Source organism: Tinamus guttatus, unplaced genomic scaffold (genome assembly GCF_059628265.1).
Source record: "Tinamus guttatus ecotype Peru unplaced genomic scaffold, ASM5962826v1 Tinamus_guttatus_pri_ptg000240l, whole genome shotgun sequence".
In the NCBI taxonomy this organism is placed as follows: Eukaryota; Metazoa; Chordata; class Aves; order Tinamiformes; family Tinamidae; genus Tinamus; species Tinamus guttatus.
The window spans coordinates 7,947,217-7,961,117 of NW_028288774.1; the positions used below are offsets into that span (position 1 = coordinate 7,947,217).

The following is a 13,901-nucleotide window of genomic DNA, read 5'->3' on the forward strand; positions in this document are numbered from 1 at the left end:
GGGCACAATGGCCATTACAGTAACATGGTAAGCATCTGTATATATGCAAAGGAATATATCTGTTTTTAGAGCAATTTTTAAAATTGTACTTTGGAACACTGTGTACTTTTTATTTGCTAATGACAGTAATTGTTTCACTGTAAAAAGGAAAGAATCTGCATTGTAATTTACCATGTTAGTCTTGCAACACATCAAACTGAAGTGGTAAAATTTTACAGTTTACAGTACCAACTTTACAGTTTGTCAACAGCACAGTCTTTCAGAACATTTACTCCTGCTGTTCACTGTCAGGAATTATCTGCTTTTCAATAGAGTGAGCAAAAAGGCGAACTTGCAAAAAGTGGTAAAGTAGCAAGAAACTTGGTAATCTGTGTTAGTCTGTGAACTTAAAGCAAATGAATCCTACTAGTAGAAAGTAAAAACTAAATGTGATATTGGCTTTATATAGATTTATATATTAAAAAAAAAAAATACTTCCACAACAGAATTCAGGAAAAACACTTGCACAGCTAAAACGTTTTCCAAACCTTAATTGTGGTATCTATTCCCCTGGGGTTTTGCAAATGGTTTTGCTTGGAAGGTTGTTTACTGGTATCAATGTAATTGGTAGATTTTTATTGTTTTTAAGTCTCTTCATCATAAAGCTCTGCTAGTAAGAAGAATACCTATTTGCCCATGTTCGTGATTTAATGACAAGGGTGGTTTCGTTTTGGCCAGTTCTTCTTTCTGCCTATGTTAACCTTTCTGATGGCTTCCTCTATATCCAAGCTAAGTTCTGTTCTTCTCTTCTGCCCTCTCCTGTGTCGACCTGCCGCACTGCCCTTAGTCCGGACGCTCGTTCCGGCGCTGCGCCCGCTCACTGGCTGACACCTCTCTCCGCCCAGGTGATTCCTCTGCTTGCCAGTGCCCTGCTCTTATGACTAACACTTGTTTGACAGTGTTTAATTGTAGGGTTTTAAGACTGTTTTGGAGCAAACTGTGTGTGTCTGGTATATTAGTGGATGAGACTTGAGCATGATCGCTTAACCTGTGATGCGCTGAGTTAAGGATGTAGCAAAGCTGTTGTCTTAGCTCTCTGTAGAAATGTGTTTCCTCTCTTCTGTGTCTGTGCATGTGCTTCCTTGTGCCTTTAAGGTAGCTTAGGGTATTGATTCTCATCAGAAATGCCTTACTTCCTTTGAAGCTTTGAAACAAGGATTTGCAATAGACCAGCTGGCTCTCCTGGTTGGCATGAGCACCTACTTCTGCTGAGCTCAAATAGCCACTGAGCTCCGCAGTGTTTGAGGAGCATGGGGCTTCCTGAGTGCTCCTTGCTCTCATAATGAAAAAGCATGCAGCAAAGCTGTACCTTTCAAAAAAGCAGCCAATGCAATGCACGTACCAGTCTTCCACCTCAAGTAATGTATTAGGCAGGCTTAACAGAAATAGATGTGCATGCTATTTTTAGTTTCTTAATATTAAAATGCCAAGTTTATATAACCAGAGTGTGTTTGGGTTTGAAGTGTTTTGTTAACTAATATTGGCTCTTACTAGACCCCATTTGGCTCTTTGATTAATGATTTTGTCTTTCTGCATGAGCCTTTGCCAATACTCTCCATGAAAGATTTGAGAGATTATTTTATATATATTTTTATATATAAATTCCAGTGATGTGTAATCACATGCTGACAATCTAAAAGGGGAAATGAACCCAAACAAGAACGAAGGGCTCAGTCCGGCTGGTGAACATCAGGCGGTTTGGGCTGAGATGGTCGTGTCACGGCAGTCCCTGTGGAGGGTCCCTTCCAGAGGGAAGGGCCTTTGGGAATGGCCCTGAGCCTCGATTCCCAGGAGGTGACCAGCATCTGCTGCTGCTCTGCCTGCTCCACGCACCTGAGTCAGCCATTGCGCTGACCTGGATGTCTGTGTGACCAAAGCAATAGTATTTATTTGTGTGGGTGAAATGGCTTTGCCCATGGGCAGGAACCCATCTGTATTTTAAGCAAGCATTGCTTCCCGCACAGATGGCTAGGACACGACTTTCTCTACATTTTGGGGCTGGGTGTTTTGACATGATGCTCAGCATGCTGTGAGATGATGGCTGTGACATACAGGTCTGCCATTTCAATCACTTTCCGTTGCCATGTTTGTTTTCTTCTTTTTTTTTTTTTTTTTTTCTTTACCCTCTGTTGCAGAGTCTTCTTTGTTCTTCCTGGCCAGAGAGGATTCTGTCCTCCTCCTAAAACTTCTGTTTTCATCCTATTTTATAATCTTAATCGAATACTTTTAAATAGTTTTTAATTCTGTATTTAAATTTTCACATGGAAATTCTGTATTTTGCACACAGTGAAAATTGTTTTAGCTTTATTTATGGTATTTGCTGTAAACGAAAATAAATGTAGTTCTTTATAAGTCTCCTTGTTTCATCTCTTCCTTTTAAATTATATATCCTGAAGACAGAAGCTTGATAGCAGTCACTTTGCACTCATTTCACAAATTCCTCTTCTGGTGGATGCTGCCGTGGTATCTTTGCTGGGGCTAACCCGGAGGCCCAGTGAGCTTCCCTGTGGTGTTACTCTCGTGTGTGTTTTGAAAAGGCTTTTGGGTCCTTGACCCTTGGATGCTGCCTGAGTTATCTCATCCGACTTGGATCAGGAGGTGTCTGGTGCTGGGATTTATTCTTCCTGGGAGAAATAAGTTGGTGCTGATGAGCTCAGTGGTTGCTTACATTGCATACACAAGGGGTACTTAACCTCTTCTCTTTAACTTCTGTTACCTTTTGTTTTTATTTTACATACTAACAAATGTCGTGATAGTTGTACAATGTTAAATGTGTTTGGGGTCTTGCATTGTGTTCAGGAAAAAAAGGTGATTTTTGTGGGCAAACCTTTATCACTGCTGCTGCCTCCAGAGTGCTGTCTGTGCAAGCTCCAGATATCCTTGGACACCATGGATAATGTTGACTTGTTATCAAATAATGGTGGTGGTTGTTTGCTTATTTTGCTTTCCTTTGTCATGTTTTTGTTTTGTTTTCATTAATGTTTTTAAAGCTGGTGTTGTGGTTCTTTTAAACAGCAAGTTCTTCAAAGCAGCTTTCCTAATGCTACCTCCTCTTTATTCTCTCTTCTCATTCTGTAGTTCTTAAGCTATAATATCTTTCTTTGTGTTTCAAGGAAAAAAACAAATCCTCTTCAGAATAGTCCCCATTAAATACAGGAAAGATTGTGGAGTGGGTTTTTTGTTGTTCTTTTAGTTAATTCAAACTGAGCCTCTCTAGAGTTGCTTGAATGATAGAATTTTTTTAAGTGTTGTTAGTAAAATTTGTTGTTATTTAGCAACTTTGTCTCTGTCTATGAACTTTTCCATTCTTCCTGCCAAAAATAAGCCACTATCCCTAGTAGAAAACTTGATGTCCCTGGAGGAGATGATTTGCATAATGAAAACAGAGCAGCAAATAACATTTAAAATCATACTTGGCAGTTTCTAAATTATGGTGGACAAAGTCATGTGGATAAAACTAAATTTATTCTCTGCCCTACTTACAGTTTCAGAGCATGCTGATTTTTGCCATCTCTGCTTGACTGTTTTAAACTGGCCATGGTGTGCAAACATCAGAAGAGGTCTTTGTGTCCCCACAAGGTGATGATTTGTTTGGCAGTAAAGTTTGGAGATGGATCAAATATTCATTTTATCTCCCAAACTTCTATTTATTCCTGCTACAGGATCAACGGAATAGCTTAGCTGGGACTAATTTTAGAATCTAGATTTCTTCTGCTGGTGCATAAGGTCCAAAAAATCAAATCTGTATTGGATCCTGTTGAAAGAAGGGTAGGTACTTGGTAGTAAATAACCTTTACCCTGAAACTCCAGTAGACAAGCTGGGATACTGTGCAAGTGCCTTGTTCCCAGCAGTGCTGCTAGGAGAGGACAGTGGGTTGAGATCTCTGTGAATTTAACAGACTTGACTTGGGGTCCTGCATCCCTCAGGAATGGTCTCCGGCATCGCACTCACATAGAAACACTTAGACAAAGTGAAAACACGTTATCGCTCCGTACTGTTAGGAGGGACAGTGGGGCTTGCTTGAAAGGTTGGCTTGAAACCAAGCTAGAGCTGGCCCTTGGCTAGGACTCTCCAAAAAACATGTGACTTTGAAGCAGGTGATGCTACTGTCTTTTCACTGCAAGAAAAGAAAAAAAAAAAAAAAAAAAAAAAAAGCTGATACTTTTTTTAAGTTCAGAACCTGCTTGCTGTTATAGGTGTCTTTATAGCTCGAGCATGGCACAGTTGTTGTTTGCTCTGTCCAGTAGGCACTGGAGTTGTTCTCTTCCTTTCTCAGCTGGTTCCACTTTGTCCATTCCCACTACAGCCATTGGCACTGGAAGTATGTGCACAGTTCTGTGGTGCTGTTTTTTTTTTTTTTTTTTTTTTTTTTTTTTTTTTTTTTTACGGGGTTGGGGGGTGAAAAGCCAATCTAAATTTTAATTCTTAATACAGTATTACCTGCCTTGGTATCTCTTAAGGAAAATCATGCATGATAGGAATATTTAAAGGTAACCTTCCTTCATTATAATATGCTAAGGCTTTGTAATGAAAAAGAATTTGCCATTTCTTAACAGTGAGGGTGACAGAGCCCTGGAACAGGCTGCCCAGAGAGGTTGCGGAGTCTCCTTCTCTGGAGATCTTCAAAACCCGCTTGGACGCAGTCCTGTGCCACGTGCTCTAGGTGACCCTGCGTGTGCAGGGGGGTTGGACTAGATGGATGACCTCTAGAGGTCCCTTCCAACCTTAAGCATTCTGTGATTTCTAAGCATCTTTGATTTGAAAAAATAATGCAGACTAGACTTCTTGAAATCACTTGAAATCAAATGTCAGCCTTTCATTAAGTCTACCAAGAAGAATAATTTTTGTTCCTCTGTTTCTTTTCAAAATTGCTACAGCAAGAAAATACTAGTGAAAGTTGATTCTCTGTGTTTTCCAACCTCTATGGTTGGGCTATGGTCTGTGTTTTCCCACAACATTTCGGCAATTAGTTACTCTAATTGGCTTTAATTCACTTCTGGCTTGCTCATTCCTCACATTCCAATCAAAAGAGTGAGTTCTGAAATTCACCCAATTTCTGCATTAATATTTATGTGTTCAAAAGCATGATTTTGAAGATTGCACATGATTTTATTGCAGATAATTTGATTTTTTTTTTGTATGAAAGACCATGTTGTTGAAGATCAGAAAACGTTATGTATTAATGCTTGGTCCAAGAATACATATTAGTCATGTAAATATTCCCTCAGGCCTTTTCTTCATGAACTGTGCTAACATAAATAGAACAGAGGCTTTGATCTCATCTCCTCAGGTGGTGGGCTCCAAACCCATTTCCAATGGCTGGAATTTCTGATATGTTCTTTTGCTATGTGAAATTACAAAGAAATTTGCATGTTACTATAGCAAAGTACTCTTGAATTTGCTGCTTCAGTGTTTGTTCTGCTGGTATTAATTCATGTTTTTGTTTTAAGGTTTTGTTGCTTTGGCTCTGTGTGCAAAAAAAATATTATTTTGACAGGCACTAAACTGCTGATCACTCCAAGGACTTAAGCCATGGCAGCTGCACGCTGAATTTGCAATTATTATGCACATTAATATACCAGACTAACACAGATTGCTCTGATAAAATACGTTTGTTCTAAAATTATAGAAATTATATGCCGTCATAGAGTTTTCCTCTGAGAAGCCATCTTCGGTAAATAGATAATCTCCTTGTACCTGATGCTTTTTCCCTGAGTTGCTTTTGCCTTCATCACTGTCTTAATTTGTGCTTATTTGCAAGCATGTGTCAATGTGCATCATCCTGGATGCAATCCGAAGTTGTGTGCTTTGAGCTCTGCATTGCTTTGCCAGCTTCAACTTCCCTCGTTGTCTTTTGTGCCTGGCTTCAGAAGTTGCCATGGTGCCCTTCACCCCAGGGCTCGGAAGCCCTTCCATGTTAGTGTCGTGCGGGCCCGGGTAAGTGCAGCTCCCGCTTAAACGAGTCGTGGAAGGTGAAGCGCCCGGCCCGGGGAGCCGCTGCAGCAAATCCCGGAGCCCTGGTTTGGGGCTGGGCAATTCCTTACGCCCTCTCCAGCTGTCTGCCAAGCGTGGGGGAGACGTAAAGCCTGTCGGTACTTTGCTTGAAAATGAGTTCCCTTCTTATGGCTTAAAATCGGGTGACGGGGAGGCTGGGGTCACGCGTCAACCTTTGGGTTGCTTGTTGCAGGGCAGGCTTGGGCCGAGGTGGTGGCTGTGGCAGCTGGCACCGCCTCGCTTGGGGACTTTCTGGGCCCAAACCCCAACGGGTGTCGCCGACTGGTTTTGCCCAGCATTCGCAGAGCAGCTGCAGGCACCCAGCTCTCCCATCTGTCTGGAGGAGCAAGAAATGCCCCCTGGTGCCCCAGCCCTCCTCGTCCCTGCACCAGGTCCCAGTGGCAACCTCGCTGCGCCCACCTCGGTGACCCCTGAGCAGCGAGGCTCGCAGCAGCACAGGCACGGCCGAAACACGCACAGGCCTCGCTCTTGCGTGAGGTTTCGGCGTGTGACTCTTGGGGCTGGCCTGCGCATGGCCATGAGACACCTGATGTAGCTCAGCACCTTTCCCTTGCTGAGCAAGGTTGCAGTGCCTGTAAAACCTCCGTGCTGAGGAGCAGGGACGTCCTGGTGTGTTTATATGCTTTTCATTGGTACAGAGCGCTTGCTTGCTTGCTTGTCAGGCTTTGCTTAGCAATTAATTAGTCACGGGAGGTGGTAAACAGCTCTTAAACGTCACCTTCCAGACAGCTAAGCTGGAGTGGGAGAGCTGCAGGCACTCCGCAACTTGCGAGGCCTTACAGACCAAGCATGCTGTTAAAAATAATAAAAAGGCAAAAACTGTTTTTAGGCCATGGCTAAGGCATGACTGGATATAGTTCTGTAAGCTTTTAAATCTTTCTAAGCCTGTCATTGACAGAAGCATAGTTTCAGCAGTCTCATTGAGCAGAGCCTCATTCGCCTGCTTTCTGCTCGTGGAAAGCTACCTTGCAAGTGAGGACATTCTGCAGGGCTTAGCCAGAGATGGTGTCTCCAGAGGCGTAAAGGAAGAGCTCTGTGGAGAAACTCCTGCAGAAAAGTTGCTGGGCTTGTGTGCGCAGGCGCCTCTGAAAGGAGCCAGTGCCCTCCTGATCAGAGACTGCTGTTCTGCTGAGCAGTGAGCAAACTGCAGCTTGTGTCTCCAGCTTGCTCATCAGCTAGAAACTACCCAAGTGCCCGTCCCGCGCGGCTCCCGCTACGCCGCAGCGCTGCAATGCTGCGCAGTCCGTCCCCTGCTAGCGCAGGCGGTGGCCTTCGGAAAGCCGGGGTGCTGGCCTCAGACGCTGGGTCCAGCGCGCTGCCTTGCCTCGCCACCTGCACGCTCGGGGAGTTTGGGGTCTTCCTGGCTTCTCTGTGCGCGTGCCCCTGCATCCTGCTGCCCACTCAGCTGCTGGAGGAGAGAAAACTCGGGATAGCACTTACTGGGGAATAAAAGTGCTTTCTTCTAGAAAGAGATTTGGCTCTGTGAAGGAGTCTGCATGGGCTGCTGTGGCCAGGGTTGTGCACTGAGGGGTTTGGAGCACCCCTGACCCATGGGTGAGCTCCGCTCCAGCTCTGAGCGCTGCAGTTCAGGCTTCAGGAATGCTTCTGTGCTGCAGCATGTTTCTGCTAAATCCCTTGACTGTAAGAAAAACAGTTGTTTCTCTCCCTGTGCAATGATACTCTAGTGGTTTTAGATACAGACAAAGGAGAAATTGTTTATACAAAGTTTTCATCATGTTTGAGTGGGAGAGTCAGATGAATACAGAATTGTTCTGTTTAAATCACTGGCTATATTACTTTTTGTTTAATTAACTTGAGAGCAGCTAAACTCCACCACTTTAAAAGAAAATAAAGCCATGTTATTTACTCTCGATGTGAGTCAATTGAGGACTCTGATGAGGAAGATTTAGACTAGAGACGCTTGGTGTTGAAGAAACAGCCCATAGAGCTTGTGCCTGAAAAGCGACACTCCTTCCAGGACACAGAGCCCCAGCACAACTGTTCTGCATTTCAGAATTATGACTGCTGAAGTGAATATCACAATATTTTGAGCATTGATCTGCATCATAAAATGCTCTGTGAAATCTTTTCTATGGTAGAGAATTGGGCTCGCTGTGTTGTATTTTCCAACTGTGACTCGGTGTCACGGACTGCTTCCTAAAGCTGCAAGTGGCCATTTCTTCTGGCCACCCAGGGAAGGAGGGAGTGTAAGCAGTGCTGTTGTGAACATAGACAGCACAGGGTTAAAATGAGGGTTTTCCTGAATTTGATAAGATTTGGGTGTCCAGCTCCTTTGGAAAATTCCACTGAAGTAACTTGCTTTTGTTCAGGGAAATGTACTGCAGAGATTAGCCCAAATCTCCTGAGCATATCTGAAGTGGGAAGAAACCTTGGTTCTGCCCCTGGCAGCTCTAGGCACTGGTACCCAGGGGAATAAGCTCTCCCCAGGTGGTGCGTTCCTCAAAGGACGGTCCCCACACAGGATCAGTAGATCACGTACCATTTTCAGGCACACTCAGTTCCTTCCAGTTACTAAGACGGTGAGATTAACAGTAATTTGAGGAATGGAAAGCCTAAATTCTCTTAATCTTCTCACCGAGTTTTTGGACAGTAAGTTCCTGTTGTGTAAATGTAGTCCATAAAGCAAAATAAATACCCGGTTATGCAGGCTCTAGCACGCCTGCTGCTCGCTTCCAAGTACAGCCTAGAGGATTGAGTCCACGATCAAAGGACGCGGGAGGATTTGGGAATTAGCCTGTCAGCTCCTTGGCCCACTTGTGTTGACTGATTTAGGAAGTGGCCACCTAAAATACACTAAGACAAGTCAATCATTAGGGTGTTTTCACTGTAACTGGCTGCAGTGTGTTGCTGGATACTGCTGGCGCGTGCTGCCTGTCTGCCGAGTCCTGCTCTCATAGCAGATTTGGTTTGCTGACTGCTACCATAAGATTAACGCCTTTCCGCTGCTCAGCGTGGCCGTATCCTCGTGGGTGAATTATTTAAACGTCTTGGCAAAGGATTAGTGAGGACTCAAGTCCAAGCTGTGGCTGCGCAGAGTGCGTGCTTGCAGCCAGAGGTCTTCGGCTCCCTGAAACATAAGACACTGGGACTCTGGGAGTGAGTGTGTGTTGGAAGTCGTTAAGATTGTGAGCGAGTGCTATTTTGAGTGCCTGCTTCCTGACGACTCTGTTCTCCTCGATAGTGTCTGGTGCTGCCTCGCGTGGGTCAGTGGCACCGCACCAGTTTTGGCAGGAAGCAGGGGGCTGTGCCCTTCTCCCTTGCAGAAACCGGATGCCTCTCTAGCTTTCGCATTGTGTCTGTTTATCTTCGGTTCAGTTCCTCTGAGTCAGTCCCTCAGCTTCTCATAGCAAATCTCCCTGTCCTGAAGAGGAAGCTTGACCCAGGAGTGAGAGCGCCAGCTGGGCGCGGAGGTCCCTGCGACGTCACAGCCTGCCCGCGTCATCCCGGACGGATGCCTGGCTCCGTCCGCATGCCCCTTCCCCTTTGGTGAGCAGCAAGAAGGCCGTTCTCCTGTCCTCTAGCAAAGAAGTGAATACGATGATAGGAGGTGCAGCCAGGCATGGCTCTGACACCTGAGGTGTCCAAGGGTTCACGTCAGAGCAGAGTTTCTGCGCGGGAGCAAGACGCCTGGGCAGCCGGTGTCATGTTCCTCAGCATCGCTGTGCTCGTGTCTCGCCAGGAATCTGCCCCTGGGCACTGTGGTGGTGTGGGTCCTTGTTGATCCTCTGCAATATATTGTCAGCCATGAGTCTTAAAGCTCTTCCCAGCTGGCGAGGTGGAAAGGGGCTCCTTATGGCTCTCTGGAAGCATGCGTGTGTGCTTCACCTCTGGGCAGGTTCTCGGTCTCTGGGCTCGTTCAGGAGAATTTGGTTCAGGCAGCCCTTCTTGCTTTATTTTGCAAAGTCAGGGCTTTCAATTTATTTTTATGTATCTTTTTTTTATATATTTCACGTCACTTTCATCTCTCTGCTTTTAGTTATTCTCTTAAGAGCAGCAGCAGCTCAGGCAGGCACCGGCTGACAGCTGATGACACTTGTTTGCCTAGTGATGGAAGTGCAGGTAATACCTAACAGCAGGACTGCACGTCTGGGCAATATCCAGCCTTCTGTTTGAGCTGCTGCCCTGCTTACAGGTAGCGTCGAAGTGGGTGCCCCGGCAGCACCCTCCCTCTGCGCCCCTTTGGCATTGGCGCGTCTCGCTGTTGAGAGGCCCAAGTGCGCGGCTGTGCCGCGTTGCGCCCTGCCGGCGGGGGAGACACATGTCAAATCGGGTGTCACAGTGCAAATATTGGCTAAATAAATTAGGCAGGAGTGTTTCTGCTTCCTGGCGTAGGATGCTATTCTCCAACTTGGTTAGTTTAGCTGCAAATGAAAGTGTCTGTGGTTCAGAAAGGGCTCAGCCGTTGAACAGATTCCTCAAAGTCAACTTCTGTGTGCAGGATTTGATCTGAACAGAGAGAGACCCAAGATACCTCTTACTTTTTTTGTTAAAAAAGGAAAGAAAAAAAAAAAAAAGGCAAGTCTTTTCCTAAAGCTGATGTGCCTGAGACATAGCGTGGCCCAGAGGGCATCCTGAGCTCTTCCTCCAGCCCTGTGCTTCCTCTGTCTGCAATGATTTAAAAGCTGCATGTGCCAAGGCTATTGCAAAAACATGAAATCTGTTCATATTCAGAATCGGCCCTGGCAATCACGTTAGGTATTTTGTCTGTTCCTCTGTGGCTTTTTATGCTTTACAGCTGCATCTCTGTTAGTCATAAAAATGTTTTCTCCCCTTTCCTGTCACTGAGTGTGGGAAAAATCCATTAATATAGGGGTCAGGGGATGAAAATACATATGGAGCGTAAAAGCAAATAGCACTGATGGTGCTGTAGCACAAGTCTCCCCTTGGCCCCTGGTAGTAATCTTGAGTTTTGCCTGCTGCAGTCACGTGTACGGAGTTTACACACATTTTACACACTTTTTTGCTTGGTTTTGTTTGCTCTGATTTTCACATAAATAGTCTTTTAAAGAGCCAGTTACCTTGTGCTGTGAAAGGCTTGTATGTTAGCGAGTTGGTTTACCATACACTACCTTTTACTCTGTATCTGGAGAGTGGTGGGAGCAGATCTGTGCCAACCCTGAGGACCAGGGTGTTGCTCCTGTGCAGATTTCACCCCAGTTTTGTTGCCCATAAGAGGGATGTCTGCAGTGGAAGGGGATGGGGAAAACCTCCCTGTGATCTGAGCCTCTCTGGGAGAGATGGGCTCTCAGGGCATATTTTTATCTGGGAGCATCTTTTTTTTTTAAAGCCATGAGCCTCTCCTTTTTCCTGTTTGATTTCTTGTCTGTAGAAGCAGAAGAATTAAAAATAATCTCTCACCAGCAGCAAAGCACTCAGACTTCTCAAGCCATGAAAATATATTGATTTTATGGAGCCTGACAAAGCTGGGCTCAGCACAGCCCTTTGAGAAGCGTGAGATGTTTGTTGCTTTGGAAATGGGAAGTCAATAACACTACTGTAAAAATCACTGCTAAACCATTTTATGCAGCCTGTGAGGGCAAGCAAGGGAACTTAATCTGCTCAAAACAAGAGTTAGATTTGTAAAACATTTCTCCTTAATATGGATAGGACTTTAGCACAAAAAGTAACTGGAAGAAGGGGACGCGCAGTAAGAATAGCAATTTTCGATTTCTGGGCAGATAGGAGGGCACACGCTACTGGTGTGTGTGTCTGCTTGGATCATGCTTGTTCTTGGAGGGTTTGATTTTCTGTACTCAACCCATGCAAGTACTGAAGGTTTAAGGTAGAAACGCTTGCAACGCAGGAGTGGGGCAATGTGTGAATTCCTGCAGCGCACAGAGGAGTTGCAGGTTCAAGAGGAGTTTGCTGAATAGATGTTTCGTAGATGGTTTGCATTGGCAGGCATATCCCAAGTCTGTATCTTATTTTTACTTTTTTAGAAGCAGCAGTGTTCATTTGTATACAGCCAAAGCCCTGGCTGGTGGGAGGTGAGCCAGGCAGGGCCACGGTGGTTCATCCGTGTGTGTGTCCCTGTTGCTGCAGCGTGATGGAAGAGGCTGCATGGGGACGTTGGTATTTGGCTTGTGCAGGCAGGTTATGGATGGAGGAGGCTGCCAATCCATAGAAAGTTAAGGGTGTAATTCGGGAGGCGATGGCCTCGCTCCGCTTTGATCTGCATAGCCCAGCATGTGCTAGGGCTCCTGGGCTTCATTTGTTGCTGCTCCCACCGAGGGCAAAGCCCGGGGACCTGGAGCACAACGGCAGCCCTGTTCCTCCTTTTCCCAGCTGAGTGCTTGTATTTTGCCATAAACATGCAAAAATAATGCAAGAGCTCAACGAAAGGCTGATGTTTGAGGCACCAGACAAGCTGGGTCCATCTGCTCACAGCAAGGGCCTGAGGAGAGACCGCAAGCGGTTCCATGTGCCGCTTGCGCGGGGCCCTGCGCTGCCATGAGCAGTCGCGTGCGGTGGCCGTCCCGCTAAGCAAAGCCAGCGACACCGCCTTGGGCGAGCTCAGGCCGCCCATAACGTTGCAGTGGCCTCATGCCCGAGGCAGCAAGGACCTCCTGAGCGGCCTGATAGGGCCTCTGGACTCCCACACGCTGTGTCTGTTTTCTTTCCACAGCCTCCATAGCTTGGGCTCGCGTTAATGCCATGTAATCTGTCGCCTTTGTGCATTTTCCAGGCTGGTGCGGGCAGGCGTCGGAGGAGCCCACCTCCCCCAAGAAGGCCAAGAACGCGGCCAGGCGCCGCGGCGTGCGGGGCTGGCTTGCGGCCCCCTGCCCCGACTGGGCCCCCGTGAGGGTCATCCCCGAGGAAGAGATGGCTGACTACAACCTTCTCGCCATCCGAGTCATGGTGACCAGCGACGCCAGCAGGTACGTTCACGTGCAGATAAGTCTACTTAAAAAAAAAAATCAGCTTTCGCTGGAATATTAACTGAGAATATACCAAAGTATAAAACAAAATATGCTTCCAAGTGGAAGAGGGGAAAAAAGAAAAAAAAAGGAAAGAAGGAAAACTCAGAAAAACAATTATTCTGTACTGTAGCCATAAATCCCACCAGACATATGACTCACTTTGCAGGAAATATTCAAACATTCACATCCCACACAGCGGCCTGAGTCAGAAAAACATTACCCTGAGCAGCCCAAGTTCAGCTATTTGTTAAAAAATAAATGAAATAAAAGACAGCTTTGAGGTTAGGGTGGTGGATGTGTTGGCCAAAGACACAGCCTGTGACGTGGCTATCTCTGTCCGGGATATTGGTGAACTGCTCTGTACCCTGGTTGTGTTTCTGGACATTTAGTGGTATTCCCATTCCAAAGACATTAGACTAGTGAAGAAGTCTGATTTCTGTGTACAAATTAGAATATATTGGCTTTCTGGGCAAGTTTCTGTAGGAGTCCATTCATCTTTTGAAAAAGGTTGGACTGATAACTTCCAAACAGAGGAGTTCTTAACGAGAACTAAAAGAAAATAGACAAACCCCAAAACAAAATAAAAATGCAACCAACTGTTGCAAACACGGAGCTATTTGTGAGCTAATTGCTCATTGCAATTCTTGAAGTAGTTCAAGCATCTGTTCATGGTGTTGCATGTCGCTTGTTGAGAGTAATGCCTTCAGAAATGTCATTTTTTGCTGTACCTTGCAGTCCCTTTAAGTCACCTCTGTGCTCCTTCCCATGGACCTGGGTGTTCTGCAAGGGATTGGCCAAATCTGCTGCAGGGTTTCTCTGCCGCGAGGGGACGGAGAGCTCCGTGAGAGGTTTTGTACCCGTTTGCTGCCCTTGCTGCAGCGCCTGCCTGTGTTTGCAGCCCGCAC

The 13,901-nt window shown here is 45.8% G+C and overlaps 1 protein-coding gene across 1 annotated transcript in view; it reads left to right on the top strand.

Annotated features, from left to right (window-relative positions):
* MICAL2 (microtubule associated monooxygenase, calponin and LIM domain containing 2) overlaps nucleotides 1–13,901 on the top strand; it is a 75,614-nt gene that overhangs the window by 37,801 nt on the left and 23,912 nt on the right. The window contains exon 25 of the mRNA XM_088525847.1: nucleotides 12,762–12,954. Coding sequence (XP_088381973.1) covers nucleotides 12,762–12,954 — 193 coding nt within the window. The remainder of the gene's footprint in view (nucleotides 1–12,761; nucleotides 12,955–13,901) is intronic.